This window comes from Propithecus coquereli, unplaced genomic scaffold (assembly GCF_000956105.1).
Source record: "Propithecus coquereli isolate 6110/MARCELLA unplaced genomic scaffold, Pcoq_1.0 Scaffold68, whole genome shotgun sequence".
Classification (NCBI taxonomy): Eukaryota; Metazoa; Chordata; class Mammalia; order Primates; family Indriidae; genus Propithecus; species Propithecus coquereli.
The window spans coordinates 8,050,286-8,074,090 of NW_012152840.1; the positions used below are offsets into that span (position 1 = coordinate 8,050,286).

Here is a 23,805-nt window from a genome sequence, read left to right on the forward strand (position 1 = left end):
TATAATGATAGTCCTTTTTTTTAAGGCCAAGATATTAAAACAATAGGACAACTTTTAAAAAACAGATCCTGTTGCTTTTACTTATTAGGTATAGAGACAGTACTATGCAACATTTAGTTTAAAAAAATCATATAGCTATGTATAATATTATATATGGAAAGTTTAAAGTAAGCTAGAAAAAAATAACTTACCTAGGAACATCATAAATGGTAGATCTGTGAGTATGGCTATACAGGTTCCCAAAAGACATTCATTTTTAAAATAAAATTGCTTAATATCTAGGAAGCAGCAGAGATTTTTCAGTTGATATATTACCTTTTTTCCCTTTCAATCATTCCCCAAATAAGAATTCTTTCATAGAATGGTGAAGATGAACGGATCCTTAGAAATCATTTGCCATTAGTTCTCAACATGGAGTGGTCCCTCCCATTAGAAGACACTTAGAAATGCAGGGTTGTTTGGGGATGTAATAATGACCAGGAAATGCTACTAGCATTAGAGTTATGTCCTACAATGTACCAGGGGAGTCTTTCATGATGAAGAATTATCTAGCCCAAATACCAAATAGCACACCCACTGAGAAATACTGACTTAATTCTCCACTTTGAAGATGCAGCCACTTAGAGATGTTAAGTGACTTACTCAAAGACACACAGCTGGGTCCAGAACCCAGCTTCTCATTCATTTGTTCTACTTCTCTTTCAACTCAAATTCCTAATAGAGAAACATGGAAGAATCAGGAATCAATACATGAAAATATACATAAAACATTGTCAAAACACTGGCCATGCATAAATATTTGAAAATGAATCGAAACTGCAATTAACTAAAACACTAATATCCTTTCCAAATTGCTTTTTTTCTCCCAAGAAATAATTCCCCTTCAGATAAAACATTTTCAAAAATCTATTTAAGTCAGAAGGGGAGAAAAACAAATGATTCATCATGGTTACCAAATAAAACATTTTTTCAATGGAGGTATTACATGGTTTCTGCTGGTTTCAGAACAACTAGATACTCTATAGTCTAGAGCTGATCCATTGTTGACCCCGAAGAAATTTGTAGTGAAAAAGAGCACTGAACTAAAAAATCCAAAGGACTTGACACGAAATTTCTACTCTAATATGTAACTACTTGCCAAATCTTGAACAGGTCACAAACCCTTTATGTCTCAGTTTTATGTTACACAAAATGAGGGGTTCAATTCTTGGAGATCCCTTCGAGCTCTAAGGTTCTAGTCTATATTTCTTCTTTATTGCACATAAGTAGATTTCTAAAAATAGAGAGGTACCACCTAAACATTCATAAAGAAGCATACTACAATAAGTAGAGATATAACTAAAGACTGAGTCTCAAAATGTGAGAACCTTGACAGGTTAAGTCCTACTTCTAGTTTAGTTATCATTCCCCAGCACCTTATCTCCTAGTGATATCACTTGTCCTCCTGTATAGAATAAGTATCATTTACTTTTCCCTACATGGTCCTAAAAAAGAGGGTTAATTAAAACATCTTCAGAATAAGATAAACTAAAATTTTATTCTTCAAAAAAGATTTCCATTAATGTTTAATTTCTACATGTAAACTGAGATTTAAAATTTTTAACCTTAGAATTAGAATTTTAACCTTAGAATTTTAATTAGAATTTTAATCTTAGAACCTTAGAATTTTAACCTTAGCAGTGGCAAAGTATACCAGGGAATTTTTGCATACCATGTACTAATATGTCAATATATACGTGTGTGTATGTATATGTAAACATACTACGCCTCTACATTTCTCTGAAGTTCTTACAGCTTAGTTTTTGCTCTTGATACCATATATACAGTTCAAATTCTATTTAACTCTTATACTTACAAAATTTCAATTGGTCCATAAAATATTTCAGATTCCTTTTCATACAATGTGTTATACTTCTTAGGCAATGTATTAAATATAGTAATCAGAAATAAATAAAATAGGGACAGGGAGATATTTATTTTAATCTTTCTTTCTCTCTCCCTCTGTCCTCCCCACCCTTTCTTACCGTTTTCTCTCTCTCTCTCTCTCCCCCCCAACTCTTAAAATTCTACCACCACCAGGCTATGCAACCTGAGTTAGATATGAAACTGTATGGAGGTTGAATGTAAAAAATTTTCATGAATGGCCTTAAAATGAACTTATATAAGGCTTTCAAACTATTCAAGAGTGTATTTTTAAAATACTGAATGTTTCCTGAAGTTTAATTACTTAAATACAGTTTCTCTTTGCAATATTCTGAAGATTTCCCTGTGTGTGGTCCTTCTATCCTACTCATTCATACTAAAGAAATTCGTAGCCTTTGTTGCCTCTTATGCTTCAGTTGCTATGGTTATTTCAACAATTTTTAAAATACGCTATTTAAATTTAATTAAATATAAACGATTTTATCTTTTCTTAAAGTTATAAATTTAATCCTTCAGTTAGTTAAGCATGCAATTATTGTTCCATCACATAGACAGTCTAAAACACTAACACAAAAAAAACCAAAACATTAAAAAAAGCATTCTATTTCAAACAAGTAAGAAGTTCTATCAAATAGATGCCTTGCTATTTGTAACAAACATATGACAAACAATCAACACTGTCAGACTGTACTATACCAAAACTATCAGGGGTTTCTGCTGATGATACCTCCTTCGCACGCTTCACAATGGCAATCTCAGGTTTGGGATATCTGCATGCTAAAAATATTTTAAAATCAAAATGTATTAAAGCAGTAAAGTAAATAAAACATGCATAAATTAAAAAATGTATATGAAACTGAGAAGTGCCACATGCTGGTATACAGGCAGTCCTGCTTTGCACAGTAGAGTGGGGCCGTAAAACTGATAATACAAGCTTAACTGTGCAAAGTGGTTTTAATAACCAACGGGAAAAATTAACAATTATTTATTTGTGACCTTTAAAAATTTTTTATCAAAATATTATAAACTCTCTTACTGACAGGTATAAATGTAAAGAGAAATTCTGAAAATAGTAAAACTGTTTATTTAGTATATTGTAATTTAAAGTAGAAACATTGATAATTAAAAGTGTTTTGTTTCTTTGAAAAAGCTTTATCAACAGTAGTTTAAACAGTGCCAGTCCTCTTCTTCTCATATAACTTCTCATCATGTAATATGGAGGCAAGCGTCTTTCCTATACCTTGGTGAAGTGTCATACTCCTTTCTAGGTCTGGATTATCTTACATTTTATCCTTTGCATTTTCAATGTCACGAAACATCTCCAAGAGCTCCTTAATATGAACTCTACACCAGGGTCACTTCCTCTGGAACATCTTCATCTTTTCATTACAACCCCCTCACTCTCCTCAGTTATGTCCACAAGTTCACCTTTCCTAAGCTCCTCTGGCTGCATATCTGGAGTCTCTCAAATGGCAGCAGTTCAATGGACAGTGTTCACATTCCAATAGTCAGCTATTTCTTCTATATACCATTTACATTTGATTGGAATTTCACTTCAGCATTATTACATTTTGTTTCTTGGCTGCATTTGCATCTTTTTTGGTCAATTCCCTTTTGATTATTCATTTTTGTAAAACATCACATGGGGTTATCACTGGGCAACAAGAAGGAAACACAACTACAGGCTTTGTTGTCTGTGTGTGAACCGAATAACAGATGCACAGTGACCAATTACTGACAGACTGTGAAAGAAGTGATGTGATTGGTCATGATCATGATGTAAATCTGTTTTTACACAGTGATTTGCGAACTGAGGTGCTAGCAGCAAAGTTTGTACTTTACGTAATTACTCACAGTTAATATACTGTGGCAAATGAAATTTGAACCAAGTTGTTGGGGAATGGTGTTATTTAACTAAAACATGTTTACTGAGATTCATGCATATGGGAATAATGCAAAGCAAGGACTGCCTGTAATAATAAAAAATGAATTATTTAATCATATAAATTCAGAAATATAATAGGTCATTAGAATTTAATATATATTATTTTTTCTACATATATAATACAAATTCATGGAAAATAAAAGGGAAGAAGATTCTTTTCCTTAGAAGTTAAATGTTTTCTACTTAAAAACCTTGAATTTATTATCATTCAACTATCAGCCAAAGAGTAGCTAATCTATAATGAGCAGGGTTCAATGATTAAATTTTGCATTTAAAAATTAAAAAAACTTTACCATAAATCAACTAGTTTTTTTTTAATTTGCCTTTGCATTCATCGCTGAAGAAAAAACTTCTTAAAGTTTATTTTTGAAAAATTTTCAGAAAATAGCCCCTGATCTCAAAAGGTTACATGGAATCAGTAGGATGTACACATAGACATGAGATGATCAGAGAACAGTGTAAGTTTCCAGAGGGTAGAAATTTTATCCCTAAGAAGTAAGAGATAGCCTCCAAGAAGAGGTAGGATTTAGCCTTAAAACATGGCAGGATTTTAAAAAGTAGAGGGAGGGGAGGTTTCCCTTCTCCTTCCCCTAAAATTCAATCCAAAAGCTATGAGGTGGGATTGAGTAAGGTAGGCATCTGTGTAGGATGCAAGGGAAGCTAGAGCAGCCGGGAACAAGGTTTCAGAGTTCAAGCAGTGTGAGGGTGTATCCACACAGGGGGTCAGTCTGGCATAAGGGGTCAGAACCCAGTTGGGTTGAGAAACACTTCCACATGGTAGGAGGGAGGGAAATGTGGTTCAGGGTGTCAGTGTCCAAGCTGAAGTGTGAAGGGCATCTGTATAGGAATATATCGGCAGTAGTGGTGACAGGATATTGGTGACATATAGGAGTAGTGATCCAAAAAATAAATATATTGAGGATAATAGGAGCCAGGTATTTCTCCATCAGAGAACGGAGTTAGAAATGCAGAAAGTGAGAAAACTAGAATGTACCCTGTGGTGTTAGACTGGTATTGAAAAAATTGTTATGAACTCTTATTTTATAATATATAAAATATATATAATTCAGCCAGTTTGCAAAATCTACCACTATCACATTTGTTAGCCTGTTTCCTTTCACAATTCAAGCATGCCTGAGTTTATTATCTACGTAACTTTAATTCTTTCCCACCTTAAAAGTAAAAACAAAAATACCTTCTTCTATAGCCTTGCTACTTAAAATGTGGTCCCTATACCTGCAGCACTGCAATCCCTGGGAACTTGTTAGAAATGCAGACTCTCAAGCCCCACCTCAAACCTAATGAAACATAATTTGCATTTCACTAAGAGTCCCAGATAATGTATACACATTAAATTTTCGGAAGCAAGGTTCTAGTTTCTACTGTGTGATGTAGAAAGCTGTTAATACAACAAACATTGTCTCATACCCTTACAATGAAGTCAAATTCAATTCAAATTCATGACTTATACAGAACCCATAAGAGAACTGAAATCACAGGACAAACAACTAGCCCAAAATCAAGAGAGGCAGACACCCGCAAAGACAGTGGATATCAGCACTTGCTTTCTTGGGATAGACACAACTGGATGCCTTAAGAAAAGTACAGCTAGAAGAGTAGGGAAATAGGTTAAGGCAGAGTGAGAAGTTGTGAGACACTATGAAGCCACTAGGGTACATATAAATTGGGGAAGTCCACATCTTCTTACAGGTTCTTTGCCACAAATCCCACCAGACACAAAAAAGATTAGAGAGAGCCCTATGAAAGCATCCATTGTGTTGGAAACCTGGAGGGGAAAATAGCAACTACACAGGAGGAACATGAAATTCTACCCGGATCCTTTTCCCAATCTCTCCTATGAGTCAAAAGCCTTAATCTGTAAGAAGGCCAAAAATACTGTCACACTTAGGGCAGGTAGGGTGACCTACCCACTACTGTCTGTTTTAGCACTTATAGTCCCACATCCCAGAAAACTCTTCCCTGGGATACAAAAAGTTCCTTTTTAGGTGATGGGTGCAGAAGGTTGTGGGAAAAGTACAAAATCCACACAACGGCCTCCAAAATAGAGATAAAATCAATACTGTTTTTAGTATTAAATGGATCTGCCACAGATTATCTCCATTCCTTAGTTGCTGTCACTGATCTGGTTTTTTCCCCCTTGACCACTGAAGTTGGCAACCATGATTTGCAGTTCAAAGTTACAGACTGCCCATTGTTATATCATTTCTAGTGATGCCACTTAAGTGTACAACTTAAGTACATTATAATTGTGAACATTAGCAGTATGTCTTTGACTTTGGTTATGGACTAACTGTTGTGCTTTGTATTGACATAGTACTACTTTATTTTTAACATTGCCAATCTTGTGACCATGTTTTCTATGAGTTTAGATAATATAAATATAAGAAGAATGACAATACAAACACCAGCATGACTGGAATAGCACTGACAGAAGTTAAATAACCATGTTACTTTAATGACCAATGGAAGAACACATGTCACTAGATTTGAGAGGTAAATAACCAAAGGAGAGCATACTGCACAATGTGCAGGAAAAAAAATTTGAGATTGGGCATGTGGAAAAGAGGATGTGAAAATGCATATGGAGAATGAATGTTACAAATCCACGATGAGACAGGTAAGTACTTCTAAATCATTAATTGTCCCTCAACAGAATTAACTCTATTCTCCATCTCTCTCCTCCCATCTGAAATAAGGCTATATATAAGTATCTGGGCCCCACTCGGATATTGGATAATCACTCTGTAATTTTTCCTTGTGCATGCTAATAAATTTATATGCCATTTTTCCTATTAATCGATCTTTTGTCAGCAAATCTCCAAAGTGCAAAGGGGAAGATTTCCCTTGGTCTATACTAATAATATATACTTAAAATAAGTTCAGCTTTGTTCTGACCTATGAATAAAGAGATACTCTTAGATAAAATCAAGCTACTGCTCACTATCTCCCTTCTATATCCAAAGTTTCCATTAGAAAATTGAATTCTTCCTTATTGCTACTCCCTTCTTAGCCAACTAAAATCTGGCTTCTCCCCACATAGTTATCATAAAACTGTTCTGACAAAGATGTCAATCTCTTTTATGTTATTAAATCCAATGGACCCCATGCCCCCTGACCCAGTATTTCTCTTACTTGACCTATCTAAAGCATCAGATCATTCCCTCTTCCTTGAAATGCCCTCTTCTTGGCTTAGCTTCTGGGATACATTATTCTTGTTATTTTTCCTGTCTCTCTAGACCCTCCTCATCACTCTATTTCTGGTTCTTCTTTCTTCTCCCTTTCAATAAACACTGGTGTTTTTCAGCGTTCTCTCTTGGGATCTTCTCCTTTCACACTACACACACTGCCTGGTCTTAATTACTACCTGTATGGGTAGGATTCCCAAACTTGAATCTTACTCTGGAGCTCCATCCAGAGTCCATATATCCAATTATCTATCAGATATCTTTATATAGTTATCTCACAAGTACTCAATGCCCAGGTAGCTAAAAATGAACTAAAAGTTTGGAAAGCTTTTCCATGGATTATAAATTAGATTAAAAAAACTGTATTCAAAAATCTAAAGGAAAATTAAAATTAAAGGAAAAGTAAAGATTTATGACAGTTACAAGTTCCAAATAATAGTTTTCTGACTTTTCCAAACTTTTCACACAACATATTAACTTTTTGCACACTGATTTCCCTTATTTTCAAGGTAACAATGCCATATTTGCTTTTGTATTGAATGTTGCATATTGTACAAACATACAGAAGATAGGCTAGATATATTACCAGCACATTTGACTTTTATTGAGCATGAGGTGTTTTTTTCCCCACATGTGTGTAAAATCCCACACATGAGTATCCAGAGAGGTGCAGTAGTAAGAGCAGATGTTTTAGAGCCAGATAAAACTAAGTTATTATTAATAACTCTACTCTGGCATACAGGTTGAGGGATCTTGGGCAAGCTTCTTAATCTATAAAATAGAGACAATTTCTTCTCCCTCCAAGAGAATTAAGCAAAATAATTACATGAAAACTCAGCTCAGTATGTCTGACACACAACAAGTATTCAATAATTGATAAGTAATGGCAGGGAAAATAGTGATGCTAAATTAAATTTAGTCTAAAGCTGCCTCCTTACATATTGTAAGTTCAACCTAAAAGTTTCTCCATACATAGTGAACTGTAACCTAACTGGATATGTAAATAGACTACAACTTACTCGTTTTAACAAGTAACTGAGTCTACAATAATTATAGCAACCATATTTCAACCAATCAGCAGCAGCCAACCATTCAAATTGTGTTCAATTAGGCAAACAGCAAGCTGTAACCAATGCAGTTGTTTCTGTACCTCATTTACGTTTTTTGTACATCACTTTCCTTTCTCCTTCTATAAATTCTGTCCAACCACACAGCAATATCAGAGTTGCTTGCTTTGAACCTATTCTGGTTGGGGGGACTGCCTGATATGCAAATTATTCTTTGCTCAGTTAAACTCTGTTAAATTTAATTTGTCTAAACTTTTCCTTTTAACAGATGGTGTCAGAAGTGGGAGCCAAAGTAGAGCTTCCAGCTACCCCCAGGAGCATCAAGTGACCAAGCAATGTACCCACAGAGCTAAATGTGTCCATTGCTCTCTCAAAGCAGCTGGGGATTGTGAGTAAATTCTCTCTCAGATTCCAAACCTCCAAGGATTTGTGTTTTGAGCTATCCAATTTTGTTTGAGAAAGTTTTTGATCCAAATTGGGTTCAGAAGTTGAGACAAACTGGACTAGGTCCAGGACAGGATTTGATCTGATACTTAACTGGCTTGAATCCAGTTAGAGACCTTGGATGTCTGACTGGGTCAGACAGAAACTGGCAGTAAATGGCAATATTGCTCGGGGTGCTAACTTCAACTTTCAGAAATTCACAGGGATTTTTGTGTTCTACCCCTTTGTTTCTTTTTCTTGTGCACTTAGGTAAGGAAAAAAAATCATTGGCTAAGTTGATCAAGGGAACCTGAATGCCAAAGCTAAGATTCAACATAAAAATGGAATTCTTCATTTCTGAGGAACTGAGTACCTTCTGGAAATGCCTACCTATACATGTATAAATATAAGGCCCCAGAAGCAGCAAACACTTGTAGAAATGGCAAAACCTTACTAAAAGTAATTTAAAATTATAGTAAAATGTTCCAAATGAACAACACTGCACTTTAAGAAGTCCCTTTAAAAATCAGGACTCCCAAATTAGGCTCATCCAGGGATGCATATTGATGTGCAGAAGCTTCTAAACAGATTTCAACATTTTTATAGCCCCTTTTAAAAGACTCTTTATAAAAGGCAAATAAAAAGCTTAAGTGACTCATTGATAAGAAAAATTAAATCTGCTAACCTTTTGGCTTACTTATTATCCTGCCCTAAGGCTAAAAGAAAGCTGTCCTGGATGGACAAAGTGTTTATAAAAAGTAGGCCCTCAATTAAGTTAGGCTTGCTTCTTTTTCAAAGTTATCCATGCTGAGTTCAGGCATAGAGAACACTTTCTTTAACCTATTCTTTAATGGGTTCCACCTTAAACTCAGTAATTTTAGCTGAGAAACAGTAGCTGAGTTTAAAAGACTGCCTATTGAACTGAATTGGTCTCCAAAATACCCCTTTCTGGCATTCAGCTGGCTATTTTGAAATCCTTTCATATAATAAATTTACTTCTACAAAGTAAATCTCCGTTTGTAAGTGTGTCTGCCTCTGTACACCAGAATAGAGAAAGGATTGAATCACTGGAAACTCTTGCCATTGGTTTAAATTTACATAATAAGTCTTAACTTTGTTTAAGGTGCTTTTCCTTGCCATCTTGTCTTAACTGGATCTTTATCTATACCCTTCTTTCTTGGATTGGGCAAATGACGGTGCAATATTTAGGCCTGAAGTCTCAGCTCTGTGCTTTTGAGATATAAGTTTTCTACCTTGTTTGACCTAAGAGTCATCCCTTTAAAAGTGCAAATTTAAGGTTAATAACAATTGCTTAAGGTAATGAAATGGGTAATTATTTAATAGAAGATTAATAGGCTGAATGGGGAAAAGAAAAACTATTTGAAAAACAGCAAATGAGAATTCTTTATGAAAGCTGTCAGATCTGCTTCTGTGTATCTATACGTAGATATGTGTTATGTGTATGTGATAATATTTGGTAAATAAAGGTAGTTTTAAAATTGTTGGTAAAATAAAATAGGAATAGCTTCAGAATTGTCAGTTAACCCATTAACTACCATGTGAGTTGTATTTAACTCATGTTAGTTTTGAGCCCGGGGCCTCATGAAGCAAAACCCTGCAGTTGGTTCATGAAAATCTTATTTGTTGATGTTCTTACTGTTACAATTAATATTGACAATTTAATTCTAAAAACATGGGTAGATTGTGTTGCATATAACTCATGCACAGAAAACTATAAAAAAATAGCAAATTAGAAAGGATCATTTTGTTTTAATAAAACACCATGGCCCCAGGGAAATAATTTTTTTTTCTAGTATGGCAGTCAATGTGTTAAATACAATTAAGACATTCTTGTCTACGTCTACTAGTCAGACAGGTTTATGCTGTCCCTGCTACCTGTTTTAAGGTTACAAAACTGCTGCTTCTGTAACATTTCTGATTTTTGCTTGATTTGTCTGTGACCTAAAGCTATAAGGGCTGGCTGCCAGGCTTCCCTGAGGCCTTGCACACATTTAGTATGAGCTTATGTTTCATTCTGAGCATCTAGATTCTGGGGTCTGGACAGGTGGCCATGGTAAAGCCTGGTGACACGTCCTCAGTGCCTAGATCACCAGCTGCAAGCAGACTGAAGCCTAATATGGCCCTTTCCTCCCTGGGGAGCTTTGCCTCCTGGCCATGCTTAGAGCAGTTGATTCTTTCAGGCTTCCTCTTTACAGCTTTGTCCTCCATCTTGAGCTCTACATCTGGTACGTAAATTCAGGACCCAGAAGGCCCCTGCCCTTCATGGCCATTTTGGGTACTATGTGGTTATTCAGGACCCAGGACAACTGGGGAAGACATCAGGAAGGGTACCTGTGTCATAGTTTCAAAATTCTTTCAAGTAATTTAAAAATCTTAAAGTCATGTTACGTTAAATCAAGTAATAGGTAATCATAAACTGTCTGCGTCATTTCTAAGTAAGTTAAAATATAGAAACAGTAATTATTAAACATAAGTTTAAGCTTATATACTTTGGCATCTTAATTGTATATGGTATAGAAAAGCTAAATATATTTATATCTGTTAATAAGCCAAAAGAATTGAGGAAACATATCTTTTTAAAAAAAATATGAAATAGTTTTTTCATCTACAAATAATTGATATAAAACGATTCAAAATTACTTCTTAGGTTTTCACTAGAAATAAGTTACTAAGAGTTAAAATTATATTAATAGTTAATATATGTAATTAAAACTATTAGATACAAACAATTCTTTACATAGAGTATATAAAGAAAAGCAAAATATGTTTTTAGTGAACAAAGTTGTAAAGGCATATAAAATGTGTTTGTTGTTAGTTAATATAGATAATAGTTTTAATTAAAACTACTAGATACAAGAGAAACAATTCTGTACATGGAGTATATACAGAAAAGCAAGATATGTTTTTAGTGAAGAAAACTGTAAAGGCACGAAAATGTATTTTTCTTTCCAGCTAACCAGTTGCATTGTATCATCACAAAAAGAATATTTTGTCTAGTTTAGAAGTTGTTTAAAGGTTGTTTCAAATTGAAGAAATTTAAAAAAGATGTAGATAAAACTAAATGAATATAGAAAGTTGGGCAAAGAGGATAGAAAAAATTGGAAGAGATTATAAAAGGCTTACAGAAATCTTGTATGGACAAAAAAGCTAAGATTGAATGGATTTCTGTATGAGGTTTTATTAAAATTAGCTTTAGTATTGATAATATACTAATACAAAACTAAAATTTGGTTTTCTCTTTTGAACAAGAATTTCATCAGTATCAATGAGAGATGACAAAATATTTTTGTTCATCTTTTGAGTAAACTACAAAAAAAAAGAGGGTAGAAGAGAGACAGATTCCATCTCATGCTGTCTTTATCAGGTCTTCTGATTGTTTGGAAAACAGAATCTCTTTTCTATCAAAGAATAAAGATTATTTTCTTTTTAAAACCCTTTAATTACCACTTTGGCTAAATGAATGACTATTATTTTACAGTGACCTGTAATCCTATTTTGATCAAGCGTTTTGTAAACCTTTGACATATTTAACAGGCTTCCCCAAATCAAATTTCAAATTCAAAATTAAGTCTTTTGACCTCCAACTAACTTTGGGATGTTACAGAAGCATCTAAGAGATAACAAACAGGTTTATTTGATATGTTAAATTACATGGGAAGCATTGTCAAATAGGAAATGATGTTTAACCTTTGAATTATATTTTATAGATGTTATTAATATATTTCAAAATTGTATGAGAATCCTAAAATTCTGATATGTGTTGGAATGTTATTAGTCATAATTATAGTTATTATGTTAAATTATTATAGGTCACGGAAATGTCCAAAGTTTGTCAACTGTGTTTTTAACCATGACCATTTTAAGGCATTTACATGGTTAATTGCTTAATTCTGATGCCTTTTCAACCAAACAACCTGCTCATTAATCTCCTACTACTGAATATAATACCCGATGTATTCATTCATGTACAAGAAGTGTCAGCAACTGCACAAATTGTTCCTTGTTTAGCAGTAGGTAATCTAGAGCAATTCTATTATTAAGCATAACTTGAGCAAGAAAATTTAAAGAATTCTGTTGTGCAACCATAGCCTTTGCCGTACAATTGGCTATAGAGCCTATTAGGAGGGATATTATCACAAGAAAGATCTTTAATGCGAGAGCTGAAGAGTCAAAGATCAATAACAATGTGATAGATGCAACTGGTTAGCAGGAAATACAAAAAAGAGTAGTGGTTCTTGAAATGTCTATCAAGATTAAACCCTATTGATAATTATGGGGGAGGAGGGAAGAGTCTAAAAAAGGGAGAAAATGAAAGAAAAAGAAAATTAAAAACACTATGGAAGAGTGACAAATAGCAGAAGAGCAGTCATTAGAAACAATAACAGAATGCCAAGAAGTAGACCTCCTTACACAACAGAAAAGAGTTTACCACAACCACAAGGAATGAATGAAAATAGAGTAGAATAATCTGGGAGTACTGAGGAGGGGGGAAGGGCAGACTAAGCCCAACACATTTCACTACCACTATGATAGTCTAAAAAGCACGCCAAATGAAATAGCACAGTTTTCTGGAGGCATCTGATGTAATGACTAGTACGTCTACAAACAGAAGTAGCCCCAAAGAAAATTATCATATTAAAATATAGTATATAAGGACGCTGACATCTGGTAGAAACTAAATTATGATTATTATACTTTTACTAAGGCAGAGAAAAATGCAATTGTGTCCATATATATTACCATCAAAAGCCATCAAAGTAAATGTTTCAAAGGCTGACCTGCAAAGTCTTTTGTCTACAAGAGCCTCTCATTTATCAGATTGTATGCAGTAATTTTAACGTATAACTACTTGTTTTTATGTGATGTTTTTATTATCTTAAAGCAGATATAAACCTGTGAGTCAAAGACAAAGCTAGAGTCCTATAAAGCTACAAACTAATTAATTCATCTGACTTAAGCAAGATGCTAATAAAAGCTGCATTCAGTGATTTAGTTCCTATTTGTTCCAGTTGTATTATACTCAAACACACCAAAGGGAAACAGACAAGAATGTTGTTATGCATGCTTATCACTATTTTTTGAAAAACTAAAATAATCTCCACTAACAATGATTCAATATCAGGTCATCCCAAACATTCCAACTCATCATCTGTAGTTCTACCTGACTCTCTGGATGACCCTATAAATTACTGACTTTATATTATTTCAATTTTCCTATCTACAAATTTGTTGATAAAAATTTGCTTGTCACAACTGCTATAAAAAAACAATAAGTGCCTACTGAGACAAAAAAGACCAATTTAATTACTGGTGAATTAAACTATAGATAGCAGTGCTTGACTTATCTGGAAGCCATTATTTCCTAAGTTTCTAATATTTAGCATTTAGTCCAGAACTTAGAAGTGAAAAGATAACACAATTTAGGAAAACAATTACCACCAACTTCATTTATTTGATAGAGAGGTGAGGAGTCTGACAGCTTTAGTGACTTACTTGACCAATAACATGAAGCAGAAATGACGTTCTGGGACTTCCAAGGCTAGGTCATAACAAGTCTGTGGCAGGCTGAATAATGGCCCCCAAAGATATCCATATACTAATCCCCCAACCTGTGAATATGTTACCTTACAAAGCAAAAGAGACTTGCAGATGTGATTAAATTAAGAATTCTGAGAGTGAGATTATCCCGGATTATCCAGCAGGCCCTAAATGTAATCATAAGGGCCCTTATGAGGGGAAGGCAAAAAGGTCAATGAGGGAGAAGATTATGCAGCAACTGAAGCAGATTCAAGTGATATGGCCAGGAACCAAGGAATGCCAAAAGATGGAAGACATGAAGAATATATTCTCCCCTAGAGCCTCCAGAAGGACAGTGCCTTGTTGACACTTTGATTTTAGCCCAAGACTCGTTTTGGACTCTTTCAGAACTCTAAGAGAATAAGTTTGTGTGTTCTAAGCCACTAAATTTTTGGTAATGTGTTAAAGCAGCAATAAAAAACTAATACAAAGTCTTACAGCCTCTACCTAGTCCTCTTGGAACATTTTCTCTGGGAATCCTGACCTATCATCCAAGTATTACAACCATCCTGAGATTGTCATGCTGGTAAGGCTATGTACCTCTACTTGGGTCAACAGTTCCAACTGAGCCCAGCCTTCCAGCCATCTCCACCAAAGTGTCAGACATGTAAGTAAACCCATCTTGGACCTTCTGACCAGCCCAACCAGCTTAAGTTTATGGAATCAGCTCTGTAAATAACACATGAAAAAGCATCCGGCTGAGTCCTGCCTATATTCCTGATCCACAAAATCATTAGATATACTAGAGTGCTTATTTAAAGTCACACATAACTCTGGACATCAAGTTATATGTAAGTGATGATTAAAGATTGTTAAATAGCATGTATCTGTTTTATAATGGAAAGAAAAAACACTCTATTTGATTATCTGTCTTCTACTGGCAGTAATCCCTAATAATAAGGCCACTCCAACATACACCCAGTATACTACTCTAAGAATTCAGAATTAAACCTGCTAGAATATACTGCTATAATTAGGTTACTTCCATATTGGTAAAGTAACTGATTATAGCAGAGTTTCATTTAACTTTTCTAGGCCAAGATACAGAAACTCTTGGCTTATTAGAGATTCTCACTCCTCTTGCCTCAATTCATTCATACTTCATACCTTCATCCTTGTTCTTCCCCTCTTGTTGGGCCTAGATGGGGCTGTACCCCCCTTATTTTTCTTTTACTATTTCACTCAAGGCACTAAAATTTCAGTCAAGGCACTAAAATACCTTTATTCACGTATCTTAATTTGGAGCATGAAATGTTTTTCTTGCTCTTTTTTTTACTTCTTTTTGAGTAAAGCCAACATTATTCCTAATCCATTCTGGAGGCTAATAGCTTAAAATAATTCCTACTTTCTCACATAATCCTAAGCAAAGGGTTGAGAAAAATGGGCATAATCTTGTTAAAGGTCCAAGATTCCTAGTGGACAGGGACTCCATAACAAATCTTGATTTATTTTTAAGTAGTTTAGATATCCAACTTAATATCAACTCTGTTTTCATTTTGTCAAAGGCCCCTTATGCTATACGGCAAGTACTCAAAGCTCTTCATCCTACTTTAAATAAGACAATCACAAAAAGTGGAGGGGCTACAAGATTAAAGTTTAGCATAATCTTGTTAAAGGTCCAAGATTCCTAGTGGACAGGGACTCCATAACAAATCTTGATTTATTTTTAAGTAGTCTAGATATCCAACTTAATATCAACTCTGTTTTCATTTTGTCAAAGGCCCCTTATGCTATACGGCAAGTACTCAAAGCTCTTCATCCTACTTTAAATAAGACAATCACAAAAAGTGGAGGGGCTACAAGATTAAAGTTTAGAATTATATTGTTAACATATACAGATGCAGATAAATGGTAAAAACAAATTTTAAAAGTACACAATTACCTCTTATACAGAGAAACAAAATTTGCAAGCTAACTAAAATCTAACATTGATAGAAAAACTGTTCTTTTCACCTCAGTATATCTCTTATTCGCTATATGTAAAAAGAATCTCATTTTTTAAATATCTTAAGTACACATATAACAAAAATATTTCCTAAGAAGTTCCTTTTCTTCGTATCTCTCTCTCATTGTACCTCCCCAATACACCTTAAATAAGTGTGGAAGTCAGCCTCCAAGATGGCCCCCAAGGATTCCCACTTCCTGGTATTCACACTCTGTGTAGTACCCTCCCACAATATCAGGGCAAAAGAGATGGACTATCACTTCTCAGACTGGGTTATAAAAGACTGTGGCTTCCAGCTTAGGTGCCCACAAACACTCTCTCACTCTTTCTCACTCTTACTCTCTCTCATCACTTATTCTAGAGGAAACTCACTGACATGTCTTGAGAATACTCAGGCAGCCCTTTCGAGAGGACCACATGTCAAGAATTTGAGACTTCCAGCCAACAGCCATGTAAGTGAGCCTTCTTCGAAATAGACCCTCTAGCCCCAGTCAGGACTTCAGATGCAGCAGCCCTAGCTGAAAGCTTGATTTCAACTTCACGAGAGACCCTGACTCAGAAATACTGAACTAAGCTACTCAAGGACTTCTGAGCCTCAGAAATTGTGAGCTAATACATGCTTGTTTTAAGCCACTGTGTTTTGGGATAATTTGTTATACCAAAATGGAGAACTAATATCCATGTTTCAAACCCATGTTTCAAAATGTCCATCTTTCAAACCAAATTGCTATATTTTAAAAGTTTTAAGAAATAATTAAAAAATAGAAATATTGATTACAAAAATTGGGAAGAAAATTGTTTTAAAAATGTTGGGTAATATTGAAAGGCAACTGTAATGTCAGCTTGCCAGTACTACTTGTAAAAACATGACCTAACAATGAATGTACCATCAGCAGAATACAGCCTGTTTATGGGAAAAGAGAGATCAGGTTGTGCAGGTAAGTTTGAAGCACAACATCAACTTCTTTAAAATTGGTGAGGAAATCAGTGTATAATTTAAAATCACAATATCCTATTTAACTATAAGACATTCCACAAAGTCTGCCTTATCTGTTACAAACTGATTCTAAAGTTGTATCTCATCACAGACTATAAGAAAGATAAGGGCAAATGTACCACATTTCAACAGCAGATTTCACTGCCACATCAAAGTCTGGATGATTTTTCTTATGTGATGTTTCCACACCAAAGCCCAAACTTTCATTTGATCACATAAGCACCCTTTCCAAGGACACATAAGATTTCCTATAATAACAAACAGCCCTTTTAACAAGAATTATTTTCATGAGAAAGTGTACTTAGTACACACACATTTAGTACGTAGCTTGGTATTTGAAAATATCATTCAAAAAGCAACAATAAAGGAAAAATATGGGAGTTTTTCATTTGTCTGGAAAAAAATGTTGATCTCAGCAATGGAATGAGCGTATGCATTCCCAACATAGTAAAATCATTTTTACCTTAAATGATTAATGAATAAGGTAATTTCCCAAGTTTCAATTCTAGTTGATACTGAACACAATAAGTGAACACCAACACTGCACTAAGAATCGAAGCAGCAGCAGCTGGAAGTGTCATTTGATTCAAAGGGCAGTAATTTAGTCATCAACATAAGCAAAAATAGCTGATTTACACTTTGACATTCTTTAGCTTATAAACAGGAGAGATAAGCATTTGTCTATCATTGTTCCCCATATCCTTGCCTGTTCCTCCTGAACAAAGAAGACAAATTTAAATTACTAACTTCTCTCTTCCCTGAGTTACATAATTAAGTTTAATTGATGCTAATGAGCTCCACTGACTAAAGTTTTTACACCCTTTCCCGAATATTTAAAACCATGTTAAAGTAAAAAATATTATCTTCATTGGAAAATGTGGCCTTCCTGCTGCAATAATGCTAGTATGTGCAAAAACAATAATGTATAAGATAAAATTTATCCAGTCATATTCAGGACATGCTTTTCAAGAACTGCCGTAAGACTATATGCGTAGGGCCCTCCAATCCTGTAACATGTTGACAATGCAGAATTTTCAAGAAATTACTTAGAAAAGGCAAAAATGTGTGTTCAAATAGTCTTGCCAATGGAGAAAGATTTGAAAATTAATGTTCTAGTATAGGACTGTCTATGTTGTTTTCCAAGAAGCACATTTTTAGAATTGAATATTTTAAAACCGCATACTGAGTGCACACATGAATTACAAATATGCTAGTATTCAATTATGATTTCATATAACATCATGATTACGTATTTAATAACTGAATTGATTAGGATGCTACATTCTCCTGTAAAAGCACTGTGGGTAGACAATGTCTAGAATCAATCATCCAAAACATAAATTGGTCCACAATTCCCTGAACTGAGAGAAAAATTGGTTAAAAGGCACAACTAAAACAAGTTTCTTAAGTAGTACAAGTAAGTCGTGCTTACATGAGGCAGATAATTCTTTCCTCCGTTTCTTCACATAGGCCAAAGATAACATTTTCAAGTACCTCTGGTAAATCCAATGCTATTTTCCAAATCAACGTGCTCTAAATTTAGGAAACTATGGGATGTTTATGAACCCACCAACTTTGTGGGGCGGGGAAATAAACTTTTTTAAAACGTTCAAACGCAACAGAATGTAATACAAATTGAAGCAATGTATTTTGTTTACATAACAGTATTTAAATGGCAGAAATATTCTAAGACAATTCATCTTAGTTGTTTGCTCCTTTCATGCTTTTGATTTTCTGAACTTTTAGTCTTTTCACCTAGACTCAAATTCTGACCTACCACATTCTGCACTTGTTTTAAAAATATCCTATTTTAACATGTTAGCTTAAAAATAGCTTTGCTTCATCGTTCCAAACTACTTTTGAGCAGAAGTCTGCTCTTGATTGTAGAGCCACAGATTCAAAAAATAAAAAAAAAAACAAACCCTTCTTATTTATTCCATTCTTTCAACCTCTGGGGAAACAAAAACAGGAGTTTAATTAACTTAAAGCTATTTTCTTTTCATTTCCCAGGAAAATGTTTCCTTCGGCTGCTTAAATTAATACAACCAGATGTGTGTGCAAACAAGCAGCTGAGAGCATCCCTGACTTCCGAAGCTACACCCCTTCTTTTGGCCATCCAACACCTTTGTTTGATAACCACTGAAGGAAAGTTTCTTCCTGCCGGTCGGGTTGGTAGCACTTTCTCGGAGCAGGCACAGCATGCCACCTGAATGCGTGCACGTTCGCAAGAAAGCAGCAAGGGCTCGGGGACAGGAAGGCTGGGGACGGGCAGCACAAGGCAAATGAAAAGAAAAATCCTAAGTGTCGGCTGGCATTTTAGGCTGAAGCTCCGGATTCTGAGGCGAGTTCCTGGGGAGGAACTAGCCAGGCGCTGGCCCCGGCTGCCTGGCACGATCCGCGCCTGTCCTACCTGCCTCGGGGACACTCAAGAGGCAGAAAGCACCCCCGCCCGCAGCCGTCCCAGGCGCGGGGCCAGGCGGGGCGAGGGAGGCGGGCGGTGGGGTGGAAGAGGGGGTCCGAGGCCCAGGGCCCGGGAGGGCTCCCGGTGCGCTGGCGGGGAAGAGGAGGGCGCCGGGGCCCCGGGCTCGCCCCCACCCGTCCCCCGTACCTTGGGCGATGGCAATGGACTCGAAGCGGTGCAGCTCCTTGAGCAGGCAGCTCCTTTCGGTGGAGTGCAGGCTGTAGATGAAGTCGCGCGCGCCCTGCGCCGTGTTCAGCGCCTCCATGGGCTCCTTCTTGGGGTGGGTGCCCAGCCCCCGGGGGCCGGCGGGGGCCGCGAGCGCCAGCAGCCCCCGCCCGCAGCAGCACCAGGACGGCGGGTGGGGCGCGGCGGCCGGGCCCGGCCTCAGGCTGCGCGCGGTCCGGCTCCTCAGCAGCGGCAGCAGCCGGGACATGGCGAGCTGAGGAGCGGGGACCCCCGCGGCAGTCTGGGCGGGCGATTTCTGGCGAGACTGAGGGGAGAAGGAGCTGGGCTCAGCCCGACCCCGCCCCGAGGTCCTCCTGACCGGCAGCCGAGGCGCCGAGCACCATGCACTCCGCGGGCCCGCGCAGCCGTCGCCTCCTCTTCCGTTCCCCTTCTCTTCCAAAAGGCCCGCGACGGTTCCGGCCTCTCCGACGAGAAAAACTTTCTGAGCCGGCCGGGCTCCGAGAGCTCCTGGAGAGGGCGGGCGGGGTGGTGCGGGCGGTGCGGGCGGGCGCCTCCCGGCTGAGGAGAAGCGGTGCGGGCGGGCGGGATCCGCGAGTGTATGAGTCTGTCAGTCTGATCTTCCAGAGGGATGAGTCAGCCAAGCGCCGCCCTCCTCCGGCGCCGCCCTCCTCTCCCGCTGGTTTTCTCACCCTCTTACCTCCCCACGTCCCCACTCTGTAGGGTTCCTGAGCCTTCAAAGAAGTCGCGCTCTCAGGCCCCAGCCGCCGCCGCCGCTACCCCTAGCGGCCACAGAAGGGGTAGGGAGGCGGGGAAAGGAGAAAGGGGCGGGGCTTGAGATGGCCTGCGCAGGCGCAGTCCGTAGGGGGAGGAGCGCGCGCACACCGCGTCCCCGCCCCCACTGGAGCGTGAAGGTGCAAGGATAGGGGCTTCTTGTGCTGGTCTCTAAGGCTGTTAAATCCGCTGGTTGGGGCGGAGAGAAAGAGCTTCAGACCCCCGCCCCGCTCGGCCGCTAGTGCAGCTGCCACCCGGCCCACCCCAGCGCCATGCCCACCAAATCTGGAGCTCGCTCTGTAAGGTGCCCAGCGTGCGGCCCCGCTCTCCCGGACTGGCCAGGCGAAGAGCAGCTCTGCTGCCCGAGCCTCACGGGGTCCCGGCGCTCTGCTCACAGATGAATCGCCCGGGCCGCGCCCTTCGCCAGGTCAGCGCCCAGCCGCGGCCTCGGTCAGACGTCGGGCTCTGAGGCACCCGCTCTGGATGCTCCCAAGAGAAGGCGAAGCCAGTTCTACCCCTCCCCAAGAAGGAGGATTTGACAGCAGCTTGCATGAAAATTGTTAACGCTAGAGCAGGAGGCAGGAATGTCACAGACCTCTCTGGGTGGTTGCTTGTGATTTTGTTACTTTTGTGTTTTGTTTTGTTTCTTTTTTCCGTCTAAGCCCGAGCGGAAAAAAGTCTGTCATTCTCCGCGACTGCCACGTGTCCAGGTCCTAAGCATCTTTCAAGGCCCAGGTCAAAGAGTCTCCTAGTTCATTAAACTTTACCTTATCTCTTTCTAAGGGAGCTCTCCGTTTTATCTGAACCTGTCTAATGACACTTAGGCACCCTGTCTTAGAGAGTAAATCTACTTAGAGAATAAATCTGCTCAAGTGCAATCAAGATCTAAATCCTTATATCCAATGCTGCATCCAGCCCAGAACTTTGTATGTAGTAAATGTGCTATATGTAAGTATAATATGCAACTGTGAGTAAAGGGAGGAATGTAATCACTAAAATCTCCTATTTCTATAACTCTGTTTCTCAAAGTGTGCCCCTGAGCTTGTTAGACATGTGACGTTGTGGACCTCAGCCCAGACCTCCTGAATCAGAACCTGGGCAACAAATGCTTTAGATAGAAGGGGTGGAAACACAAAGTGAACTTTAAATATTAATAAGGTATGGATCATACTACCTTTAGATTGGTAGCTATGTCATCCCTAAATTGGACACCTACTGGTGATACCCATTGTAGCCCTATTATGGCCTCATGTAATGTCTGCCTAAGAAAAGCAGATAAACCCCCAGCTACTCAGCCAACTAATGGCCAGCTGCAGTTATAACCAGACACACTTTCCCCTCATCTTTGCAACACAACAGATGTCTGTTGGGTCCAGGCCCCTACAATCTGCTGAACCACATTGCTTACCCTCCACTCTGTTCCTCAAACCAAACTGTCTGCAGAGAAGACCGGCATAGGGGAGGGGGATAGACATATGAACATTGCATAAAACAGGATTTAGGTACTACAATCCTTCAGCCTATCCTAAACTTGTTACCCTATCTCTTTCCCCTTGCTTCTCGCTCTGTTTTATATTCATTGGTAAACTGTTTGGGTGACTACTGCTGCTCTTTGTGTGAACACATTATGCTAAAATTCAGTGGTTTAAATAGCCAGTTTATTTTGCTCCTGATTTTGTGGCTCAGAAATCTGGGAAGGACTTACTTGCGCAGTTCTTTCATGGAGTCTTTTAGGTAGTGGCAATCAGATGTCAATACAGCTGCTGTCATTTGAAGGTTCAGCTGGGCTGGACTTCCAAGATAGCTCACTCACGTGGTTGAAAGTTGATGCTGGCAGTTAGCTGGCTGGAAACTCAGATAGGGCTGCGAACCAAAGCACCTTCACACAGACAGTCCAGCATGATGAACTTCTCATCTGGCAACTGGCTTCCCCCAAAGTGATTGTCTGAAAAGAACTCATGTCATGGCCTTTTCTAACCTATCTTGGAAGTCACACAGCATCACTTCCACTATATTTTATTGGCTGTAATAAGCAAGCCACTAAGGCCAACCCAGATTCAAGGAAGGGGTATAAAGCCCGCCTCTCAATGAGAGTAATGCCAAAGAATTTCAGGATGTTTTAAAAGTACCACATAAACAGTGTGATTCCAGCTTCTTAATTTGGTCTATAAGCCTATCTGTTTTGTGACCTCTGGAACAACCTGTCTGGTGGTATACTTGGAGGCTACCATTGCATCAAGATAATATTCTACATGACATTTGCCCTCTTGGAATCTAGATGGCATGTAAAGAAGTCTGAGATATCCTGCTAGAAAGACCAAATGAAAGAGGAGGCCCAGCCGACAGCTCAGCTGCCTGCCTACTAACTCATATGCATGAGGCCATCTTGGACCATCCAGCCCCAATCAAGCCCCAGATGACAGCATTGCAAAGTGATTGAAAGCATTAGCTCTAGACCCAGACTGCCTGAATTTGAGTCTTACGCTATGATGTATTAGCTGTATAAACTTGGACTAAAAAAAATCAACCTTTCCATGGTGGTTCATCTGTTTCATGGGAATGAATACATGTTGCTCAGTTTGCTCATCTGTTAAATGGAGATGAGGGCCTCTGCTTTATACAGTTATAATGAAACCAAATGAATTAACACATGTAAACATTTCAAACAGCACCGAAAACATAAGTGCTCAGTAAATATTAGCTATTATTATTTAAATTCCCATGGACCTCTCAAACCTCTAGGATTATGACTTTGGACCTAATTTGAAAAATACCCACCTAGCTATTATTGCATACATGGATGTATATTAACTGGATCCCCTATCCGCTTCATTCTCTGAACACCTGAGTATGTTAAATATGAATAAATGGAGGAGATATAGAAGAGGAGGATTTGGGGTCTGTTTATGGGGCTGTGGAGAAGTATAGGATAAGGCAGGTTTGGATGGGGTAGTAAAGGGGAGGGTCTGAGGAAATATGAGCATGCTGAAGAGGTAGTGCTGGCAGGCTGGAGAGGGTTAAAAAATGGAAGACAGGGATGGAGGGCACAGAGGCAAACTTGGCCTGGGCTCATCTCAGTCTGCTCTTCACTTTTAAGATGACAAACATCATACCTCGGTTATGTTAATCACAGTCTCCTCCTCATGAAAAATTGCCGCTGAGTCATCAGTCCATGGTTAGCTTCATCATATTACTCTCCAGATTTCTTGGCATTTCTGCTGCTGGCAGGGCAGAAAGCTGTTTGTGCCTACCATTTATGATATGTTATGCACCCAGCTATTGC

General features: G+C 38.1%; 1 protein-coding gene across 1 annotated transcript in view; it reads right to left on the bottom strand.

Annotated features, from left to right (window-relative positions):
- TMEM65 (transmembrane protein 65) overlaps positions 1-20,538 on the bottom strand; it is a 61,484-nt gene extending 40,946 nt beyond the window's left edge. The window contains exon 1 of the mRNA XM_012660817.1: positions 19,713-20,538. Within this exon, the coding sequence (XP_012516271.1) occupies positions 19,713-19,998 (286 nt within the window). The 5' untranslated portion in view covers positions 19,999-20,538. The remainder of the gene's footprint in view (positions 1-19,712) is intronic.
- Positions 20,539-23,805: the final 3,267 nt, after the last annotated feature.